This window comes from Salvelinus namaycush, chromosome 1 (genome assembly GCF_016432855.1).
Source record: "Salvelinus namaycush isolate Seneca chromosome 1, SaNama_1.0, whole genome shotgun sequence".
NCBI classification, from domain to species: domain Eukaryota; kingdom Metazoa; phylum Chordata; class Actinopteri; order Salmoniformes; family Salmonidae; genus Salvelinus; species Salvelinus namaycush.
In genome coordinates this window covers 67,728,920-67,739,389 of record NC_052307.1, presented here as the reverse complement: position 1 = coordinate 67,739,389, position 10,470 = coordinate 67,728,920, and the positions used below count along the sequence as shown (strand labels likewise).

General features: G+C 40.8%; 1 protein-coding gene across 1 annotated transcript; it reads right to left on the bottom strand.

The window, feature by feature from the left end:
• Positions 1-530: 530 nt before the first annotated feature.
• Positions 531-10,250, bottom strand: LOC120047790 (toll-interacting protein-like). The gene is made up of 6 exons (XM_038993343.1): positions 10,082-10,250; positions 4,394-4,543; positions 4,085-4,267; positions 3,749-3,901; positions 3,541-3,628; positions 531-2,686 (listed from the first exon to the last, which is right to left on the bottom strand). Exons 1-6 carry the CDS (start codon positions 10,112-10,114, stop codon positions 2,466-2,468), a joined length of 828 nt encoding a protein of 275 aa, XP_038849271.1. The 5' UTR covers positions 10,115-10,250; the 3' UTR covers positions 531-2,465.
• Between the last annotated feature and the right edge of the window lie 220 nt (positions 10,251-10,470).

The window sequence follows — 10,470 nt, the reverse complement described above, 5'->3', positions numbered from 1 at the left end:
TAGAATAGGGTAGTAACGTTCTTGTGTCATTGACAACATAGTGGGGTTTAATGGGGCAATCTGCAGATCAGACAGTGTCACCCAGTCTCTATCTCTATTGATGTAAGGACCGACCATCCATGAGATCAAAATGATAGTTTAAGGGCTAGATTCAATCCAATCGCATTTTGTCCAATATATGCACGTTTTAAAGGCAATGTTCCAGTGATAGCAGAGACCACATTAACGGTAAACGCAGCACGTCGGCTCAATCGGAAATTACCTTGATATGTCAATTGCGCTGTAACACAGATCTTCCACAGTCCGAATTGAATGTTGGCCTTAATCATGTGTTTGTTTACAATTACATCGTTTACAAAGAAGTAAAACAAGTTTATATTTTGGGTTATAATGGGTTACAACAGTTGAACTCAGCTCATGAGTAATTTTTAAGTTATATTCTTCAAAAGTCAATGGGTATATTTCAATCAAGTCCAAAAATGGCATGGCAAACAAACCAGGTTGAGATCTACACTACAAGACCAAACAAATGCAGATAAAACATTTATTTCCATAATGTATCATGAGTAAAACAAACAAGAGCAAATGTCAAATTGCAAACATAATTTGATGCCAAAAAAGTTTTGTACATTCAAACCAGATAACCCATTAAACTGCTGTAGCATGTAGCCTTGCCATTCCATTACAACAGAATCAGAACAACCTTCCTAACTTCCGCCAGAGTGCCTTCGAACATCCTTGTGCACATTGATCTAAAAGGACTGTAAAAGTGAAAGAAATGATATGCTCTCTTTAGCTTAGGAAGGTTCATTTACTTATGGACTACCACCAACAAATAAGTAGCATGGCTAAACATTGGAAGTGTTAGGAGTTATACAGACGCCTGGCTAAACATGACACAATCATGTTCAAAATATGTCTATGAGAATGGGACAAGTACGGGGGAAAACATAGAAGAAAACCTAACATTTAAAATGAAAGTCTTCACAAAAGTGGAAGGTAAACAGGAACTTGTTAAATCAAGAGGGGATAGAGCAATCAATCAAACATAAGTGCCCAGAATTGGGATCACTGAAAATCAATGAAGTCTTTTAAATTTAAACAAGAATAATTTATAATAATGGAGTATGGCCTAAGCACGAAGGAAATTAACTATATATTTTCTTTAATGAATCACACCAAAACAGAGGATCTTTCCTTGGAAAAATATATGCACATCTTTGAAGATTAAGCGAATACAAATAGAAAATGAAAACCCCATGTTAAAATCAGGCCTTTGGGGTGATGGCAACATTCAATACCTCATGTCGATGGATCTTCACAAGTCTCCTCTTTATGTGTTGGCCTATATATGGTAGTGTTAGGACATTATATTTTATCTGTATGATAATCATACCAACGTATACCAATTTTCTGAATATCATGTTACTTGGTTGTGCACACCATTTTAGTTATTAGTCCAGCAGGGATTTTCACAGCCTATAACAATTTGCAATAAAGCCGGTGAATTCAGATAGGGTGATGGGAACGGATGATATCAGCAATATGTTTATATCTTCACTGATTTCAGTAATTTTATATTACCATGTCATTATTTGATATTGGATTACCATGATATATTCTTCCATCATAGACAACAACCACTGACCAGTGATATAGAAACATTCGGAGGCATTTTTGGTTGGAGAAGTACAAAATCATATGGCATTATCCAGAGTAGAGTGGAATGGTGGCAAATTAACCTTAACATTTGAGAGGTTGATAGGCATTGGCTGTGTGGCTATGCGAGGATTTGCACATCTTCTAAGTCATCGCGGTTTGTTATATTGTGATAAGTCCTCTTTCTGCTCTGAACCGTTGCATACCTAAATCTCTTGTCTTCATAATTTATCATCTTTTCAATATATATAACTATATTTATACAGATTGATATATATTTATATATATATATATCAATCAAACACAGATAGGCTCAAGACAGTACTGGTCAATACACATATACAGAGAAGACTGGCTAGGGAGCTCTCAACAATGTCTCACAACAACTGCTATCTCAAAGATCTAAAGCTTCTTGAGGATCAATTCCTTTCATTACCCCTACATCGCACTGCATCAACATTAATTGTACATAATTCTGAGTAAAGTGGAATGTAAAATTGAGAAGCCAACCAGCCACCACAGCACTTATCAGTAGGCAAACCAATTTGTCCCAATCCCAGATGTGGACTGGGATCAAAGCTATACATTGTTTCATAATACAGATGGTAATGTATACAGATGTATAAATGTGGGACACCTCAGATATGGACATCTGCTTATGGTTGAAAACTGCTGGATTTTATTTAGTGTGAGTGACAGTTGAGAGCTTGCAGGCCTGAGTGCATATTTACAAACTGTGCAGGGTGCTGTTGCTGTGAATGGGCAATGTTCTGGCCGCCACAGTGGCTCTATTTGTGGCTCCACTGTTACAGCTCTTCTGTCATCTGCAGCAGAGAGTTGATGGCGGCATCCTTGTTACCTTGCTGGGCCTCAATTACAGTGCGGATCACTTCCCTGTCCAGATTGGGGAACATGTCCTGCAGTGCCTTAAGATCCTCCTCACTACAGGGAGCTTCTTGTGGGGCGACTGTGGGTGCTGGAGGCATACCCATGGGCACCATTCCCTGGTTGTATACAGTGGGCACTCCTGAGAAGAGCAAACCAGAGAGAAATGGGTAAGCAACAATCTCCTATTAAATGTATAATTTAAACAGGTCAACAGTTCTTAAGGGCAACACACACTAATAAACATCAGCCGTGCACAGTAAGTAGATCACCTGCTGGGTGCCGATGAGCAGTGGCAATTCAACATGTAGAATAGTCAGGAAAATTAACAATGTCCTGTGGTCAGTCAGAGGCGTGGTCTGTTTTGTCCTTTAGTTTCACTTACATAAGGCAAGCTATGACCACGTCCATTTGGAAAGTAGACTAGCAATCAAAATAGAACTGGGCCTTAGATGGCTGCAGTGTCTCTGTCCAAGATTGCCAACAGTTGAAGACTGACTTGAGCCCGTTTTAATCTATTTATAATTGTATAATTAGCCTAGCAGTAGTAATTATTATGTTATGGGTTAGGTGGAAAGATCTATGTGCATTGTATTTGGGAAGAGGGAAAGGGGGCCTGTCTCTGAGGGCAAAAATGATTCCATAAGGGTGGAATAGGGCTGACGGAGTTTGAGCTGATAGATCATAATTACTGTTCTATAACACTGTCTTGTATCTTTACTGTTTTATATACTCTGAATATGAATATACCGTTTTTATATATTCTTAGAGATCAAAAGTAGTGTTAGATTTAGGCTCTTTGTGTATGAGGAGTGTAATTATCTAGTGGATTGCAGTAGCCTGTAGTCGTGTTATGACCGGTATGTGTGCTTTTTCAGCTGCAACACCCAGTGTGGTGAATTAATCTAACTTGAGTTTCCTTGGAGTCCGTTTGGATTATTGTATAAAAAATTAAACCTAACACTACATCACAGTGGAGAGTATGGTTCTACTCACCTGCAATGGGTACGTATCCTACCCCCTGCTGATAGACTGTGGGCATGAGGACAACGGGTGGAGACATATGCATACCTGCTGTCATGTTCTGAAAGCATGAGAGCCAAGAGGAAGAGATAAGGGGCAAGTTGTTAGATAACATCAATCACTTTCAAACTGTACTACAATGACAATGTACAATGTGAGCATGTGTGTTTTATGAACTCACAGCATAAGACATGACCAGGTTGATCATGCCCTCCTTGTCATCGCCTTGTCTGCCACTGAGGCTGTACCACTCATCAACCACACTACCCTCTCTCAGGCCTTCCGGGATGGTGACGTGTGTCCATGCAATTCTGTCATCCATGGAGAATGCCCTCTGGAAAAGTGACCAGCACAAACACCTCAAATCAGTAACTTGTCCATAAAATCAAGGATGATCATCAAGAAGAAATACTCAAAGTAGATTGCTATCAATAACTCTAGACAGGCCTAGTTATCGAGCCAATAACAAGTTATGATCTTCTCCTCACCCACCGCCCCCTAATTCCTTCTTTCTCACCTCATCAAAGATCTCCAGGTAGAAGGAGTCTACTCCAGGTGGGACAGTGCACTGGATAACTTTGTTCCATCGTGGATTCTTGGCACCATTATGGGCTGTGGGTGTTTCATAAACAGCATACCCTAGTCGGACCCTGCAGTAAGGGTCCATGCGTGTCATACCATAGTTTTTAGCTAGCTTGGCCTGGAGAGAAGAGGGACATAACAGTGATTCACAGGAAAACATTCCCACTGCATTAATAACCTTGTGTTCCACAATAAGTCTTGATTCTAGGGAAAGACCAAGCAGATGCAGTTAAAAACACCCTACCTGCACTACAGTGATGCTAAGCCGTCCTACAGTGCCCAGGGATCCCCCATACTGCAACTGCTGCGCTGCTTGGGCATCCAACTGAACTTGTTGCTGCTGCTGGGTGGGAGTAATACGCAGGAAGTCTTGGGGCAACTCCCCAATGTATACCTAAAAAGACAAAAGGAGCGGAGGAATTGTGGATGAGGACAGGCAAACCACACTAGAGGAAGAAAAGGGTCACAATATGCAGCGATTTCTCAGACACACCATTGACAGCATGTTAGGTGACGCGACAAACAATGGACGCTATGTGAGAATTCTACAAAGAACAGAAGTAAACAAATCTATTTTCACTAAATGTCAATAATATGGTCGTCAAAATACATTAATAATTTGAAAACATTAATGTGGCAGTTGTTACCCCCCTTATGTAGGGGTTGTCAGAGGTTGCTCCAAATTCTTGTTCCCCCACTCACATTTCCATGATGAGTGTGGGAGTGCTTGACACTGTTCCCTGAGGCAACTGGGGCGAGAGGCAGCGCTGTGCAGCATTGGCAGTATTATGCCACTTTTTGTGATTAATGGTTTTATTTTTTCAAGTAAAAACTACAAGAATTCAGTGGCAACAGGTTTACAACATAGCTAAGTGAATTGAAAAAGTGTCCCATCTATCATTCTGTGCAGCTGGCTGTCTCTTCTGAGCCTAGGATAATTATTTGCTGGAAATGGTGCAGTTTATACTCCCTTCACCAGAGAAATCAACACCAAAAAATAACATTACAATGTAGACTTCTGTGTAACAGTTCAGACTTAGTGAGAAGCGTGTCTGTTTTAGGCTATGTGTGATGTGGTGTGTGTGTGTTTGTTGGTGGGTGCTGTGTGAGGATTCAGAGAAATGTGTGTCTGTGTTAGGCACTGGGTGTGTGTGTGTGTGTGTGTGTGTGTGTGTGTGTGTGTGTGTGTGTGTGTGTGTGTGTTGGTGGGGGTGCTGTTCGAGTGTGTGGGATATGCAGAGTGTGTATGCAGGTGGCACAGGGTTATTATTATTTGGCACTCTAGGCCTATTCAGTTGGACAACTAAATACAACATAACTGTGATATATACTGCCTAACAGTTGCTAATTGGTAAATACTAAATAGTAAGTCTGCTTTTTGTTCATAATTATGTAATTAATCCCAATTATATGTACTCTTAACACCCTTGGTGTGTGTGTGTACACGGGCATGGCCACCTTACTCCTCAGTGTAAACTACCAGTTCTGCATAAAACATCAATATATGTTAACAATGACCACCTTAGTTTAAATTAATGGTCTTAACTTCCTGTATTTTGTGTTTATTCCATACAGATCAATTAGCATATTAAAGTATCACATTTTTATAAATTGTACAAAAAATGATTCTAATTTCATAAATTGTTTAAAATTGTTACAAACTCTCAGTTTTGCATAAAACATTAAGATTTGCTAATTATATGACCATCCCTCCTTTTAATTATTGGGCTTTAATTACTGTAATTGTGTTTTCCATACTGACTCATTTGCGTATTAAGTGCCTAATTTTCATAATATGGCATTTTAATTTCATACATGTCATTTTATTTGAATCATCTCTGTGTTCTAGAAAACCCTGAAAATGGCATAACAATATGACCACCCTATCTTTAGTTATTGGATAAAAAGTGTCAGGTGACTTGGTCCCTTATATTGAGAAGGCTTTTCAGTCCAGGGTTCAATCAGTCTGGGAAACCGGTCCAACATCATCAGATCTAGCTTGGCCATGCCTCTCCATCACTGCCCTATAGAGGTGGTTCAGTAAAATGTTTCTTAATATCTCTTGCCTAGACTTCAGCTCGAATTGGCTAACAGACGACAGTGGTTTAGCTGTGTCCTGATAAACTCAAGCAAGTTTAAATCTGGGCGAGTAACATTAGCTAAGCTGGCCATATAGACACTAGCTACAGCCATTTGCCTCACATGCTGACCACACCGCTCACGTCACTTGCGTTGCAAAATACATGTACACATACAGTTGAAGTCGGAGGTTTACATACACCTAGGTTGGAGTCATTAAAACGAGTTGTAATGACTTTGGGCTTTAATTAACGAGGCACGAGTCCTATATCGACATCACCTGAAAGGCTGCTCAGCAAGGAAGAAGCCACTGCTCCAAAACCGCCATAAAAAAAGCCATAATACGGTTTGCAACTGCACATGGAGACAAAGATCAGACTTTTTGGAGAAATGTCCTCTGGTCTGATGAAACAAAAATAGAAACGTTTGGCCATAATGACCATCGTTATGTTTGGAGGAAAAAGGGGGAGGCTTGCAAGCTGAAGAACAACATCCCAACTGTCACGCCCTGACCGTAGAGAGCTTTTTATCTCTATTTTGGTTTGGTCAGGGTGTGATTTGGGTGGGCATTCTATGTTCCTTTTTCTATGATTTGTATTTCTGTGTGTTTGGCCGGGTGTGGTTCTCAATCAGAGGCAGCTGTCTATCGTTGTCTCTGATTGAGAACCATACTTAGGTTGCCTTTTCCCACCTGTATTTGTGGGTAGTTGTCTATGTGTAGTTGCATGTCAGCACTAGTTGTTAATAGCTTCACGTTCGTTTTGTTGTTTTGTTAGTTTGTTTCCAATCACGCTGCGCCTTGGTCTCCTCCCTTTGATGGACGTGACACCAACGTAAAGCAGCATCAAGTTGTGGGGGTGCTTTGCTGCAGGAGGGACTGGTGCACTTCACAAAATAGATGGCAAATGGGTCTTCCAAATGGACAATGACCCCAAGCATACTTCCAAAGTTGTGGCAAAAAGGCTTAAGGACAACAAAGTCAGGTATTGGAGTGGCCATCACAAAGCCCTGACCTCAATCCTATAGAAAATTTGTGGGCAGAACTGAAAAAGCGTGTGCGGGCAAGGAGGCCTACAAACCTGACTCAGTTACACCAGCTCTGTCAGGAGGAATGGGCCAAAATTCACCCAACTTATTGTGGGAAGCTTGTGGAAGGTTACCTGAAACATTTGACCCCAGTTAAACAATTTAAAGGCAATGCTACCAAATACGGTTTGAGTGTATATAAACGTCTGACCCATTGGGAATGTGATGAAAGAAATAAAAGCTGAAATAAATCCTTCTCTACTATTATTCTGACATTTCACATTCTTAAAATAAAGTGGTGGCCTAAGACAGGGAATTTTCATTTGGATTAAATGTCAGGAATTGTGAAAAACTGAGTTTAAATGTATTTGGCTAAGGTGTATGTAAACTTCCGACTTCAACTGCACATGTTATTCAATCATTGCACACACACTGCCCGCGAGCGTCTGCGTAGCCAGGCGCTAAAATAGAACTTGGTTCTATTTGTGAAGCTTAACGCGCTGCAAGTCCCGCCTCTCCCATCTCCTCATTGGTTTTTAGGAGCATATACCACGTGCTCTCTCTTAATTGGTTTTTAGGAGCATATACCCACATGGGTGATTGAAAGATTAACTGAGATCCACACTCCAGTCGGTAGTGGCAATGCACCTTAAAGTTGGTTGCCAACCGCCATATAAAGTCAGAAGAAGAAGCAGCCTGGAGGAGGAGAGATAAAAGGGTAAAAGTTTGTTTTCTAGTTATCTGTGGATTAGAGGACCTTGTGAATTTCAGGTAAAATAACAACCCAATGTTTATATCCCAGGACGAATTAGCTAGCAACAGCAAGCTAGCTAGCTAAATTGCCATACATCTTTAATGCTTTTTGACCTGCCCCCAAATTAATATAGTTGGTTCAGAGTTTGTTTTGATATTTCAATCTGCGTGTCTTGATCGCGTCTGGGGAGTGAGGACAAAATCAACATGCGTGCGGTCTGGTCAGCATGTAAGGCTCCTGTGAATACAGTAGTTAGCTAGACGGAAGATGGCGGACACTGAGGTTTTGTTTGAAACTGTTAGTGAGTCGAGTGAAGCTAATAGTACAGAAAGTGAGAATGAGTGGGTGACAGCTGCGAAGAAAAAGCGAAACAAGAGAAGTAAAGCTATGTGGAAAATAAGAAACCACTAGACTTGTTTTTGGTCTGAGTCATGGTTTTGGATCAGTTTTGGATCAATACTACTTGGGAAATCCATTTAACGTCTCCATGAAAATCTGGAATGTGTTGGAAAAAAGTGTGGAGTCAGTGAGTCATAAGAAGTGGTCTTATTTAAATTTTTTGTATGTCTGCGGAGCAGAAGAAGCGCGTGTTAAGACTCAAAAAGATATCAGAGTGGAATGTTTCCTACATGGATTTTCGTAGCAGAACGCCTATCAAGGGGGTTATTTCTGGTGTGGTCGCAAGAAATAAAGGCTGAGGATATAACTGAAGACATCGATGGAGTGGTTGGTGCACGTCGATTGACCTGTATGGTGTACGGAGAAAATAAGTTCCCTACTGTTCTTTGATGAAGAGTCTCTCCCTAGATACCCTGTAAGAGCTTTTGTGTACAAGCCCCTTCAGTGTCATGAATGTAAAAGATTTTGTCATGTGTCAAGTGTGTGCAGAAGGGAAGAATATCGTATGCCAGATGAAGGGAAATGATGCACCTGTGGAGGTGAACACGCCCCTGCATTTTTGGAGTGTTCTGTAAATGAGAAAGAGGTGGAAAGGGTAAAGAGTGTCCAGCTGTCTCCTATCTGGAGGCAGTGAGAAAATTGGAAGGAACAAGTGGCAGGGAAGAAGCAATGGTAGAGCTACCACAACCAGTGAAGGTTTCTCATCAACTGAGGGACAGTGAGATGCTACATGTTAAAAAGGTGGACTTTGTATTATTTATTGCAATGGTCATAAACTGCACAGCACAAGCGGAGAAGAAGTCTAAGAAAATTGGAATCATTGTGAATGCCGTTGAACGTGTTTTGCGTCTTCGTGATTTCACAGCCGAGGCAGTGCAAGAAATGCTGTCGGTGAATGTAGCCCCATCACAGGCCCCTGAGCCTGTGTAGGGATGTATTTTAAGTGGACTGTGATTGATGTGGACTGTGAAATTATGATTTATGTATTTTTTTCCCCCCTTTCCCGGAATGTTTTCTTTTTAGTTCTTATTCAATACCCCGTCCAGCTGGTGGCGGTAATGCACCATTGACATTGGATACCAAACGCCGTTAACCCCTATCGAGGAAGATCTTTTTAGTTCTTATTCAATACCCCGTCCAGCTGGTGGCGGTAATGCACCATTGACATTGGATACCAACCGCCGTTAAACCCTATCGAAGAAGAAGTAACGTTAGGTAGCTAGATAACTGGCTAGTTGACTTTAGATTTAACCAGTAGCTTGCTAATTTTCGTAGTTAGTTAGCCTAGTGTTAACCACGCCATTGTGGTTATTGCTCCTGGCAAGCTCTAGCTAAGGAGCGCCAGCTAGCTACCGTTAGCTATATGGCTATATCCAGAGACTTGCCAAACTTTAGGCTTCTAAATTAGCTGGCTGACGTAAAAACGACCCACCCCGCAAGCTAGCTTGTTGAAGCTAATGTATCTACCTGGAAGTTAATTAGCTACTGTAACTAGGTAACTTTGTTAAATTAACTAACGCTACGGTGTTGTTTGCATTAAAACGTTGCAGCTAGCTACAGATAGTGATTATTGAAGCTAACGTTAGCTAAAATGGTGTTTATCCGTGTTCGTTAGCTAATTTAACGCTAGCTAGCTACTATAGTTTGTATTCTGACGTTAGTTGTTATATTTACCTGTCCTCGTTGGGTGCTAATGGTAGTACTCATTCCGTTTTGAAGTGTGTCAGTTTCACAAATAACGAAAGCCTACTGTGACCGTGTACAGTTAGAAAGAAGAGAGGAAATATGACTAGCAAAAAAAGTAAACAACTCAAGCTCGCCAGCTATCCAATCGTGTCACGCCAAGAATCCTGACTAATCAGCTGACTTGACTTCGTTCTGCTTCTGATTGGTGCGTTTCAGGACATCAGTAAGCGTGCAGTCGCAATTTCAGTCTGATTTGGGCGAGAGAAAAATATAGTGCAACTCAATTATCCATAATAGCCAATAGCTTTTCTCCTTAATTTTCACAAAACAACAGGACAGCCAGAATTAGCTTTAATCTGTTTTTATTTATTTCCCAA

Excerpts from the sequence above, each read along its gene's own strand:
- LOC120047790 (XM_038993343.1), bottom strand. The coding sequence starts at position 10,114 with ATGAGTACTACCATTAGCACCCAACGAGGACAG. Across the intron at positions 4,544-10,081 it reads TTAGCACCCAACGAGGACAG|GTATACATTGGGGAGTTGCC; the intron begins GTAAATATAACA and ends TTGTCTTTTTAG. Across the intron at positions 4,268-4,393 it reads TTAGCATCACTGTAGTGCAG|GCCAAGCTAGCTAAAAACTA; the intron begins GTAGGGTGTTTT and ends TCTTCTCTCCAG.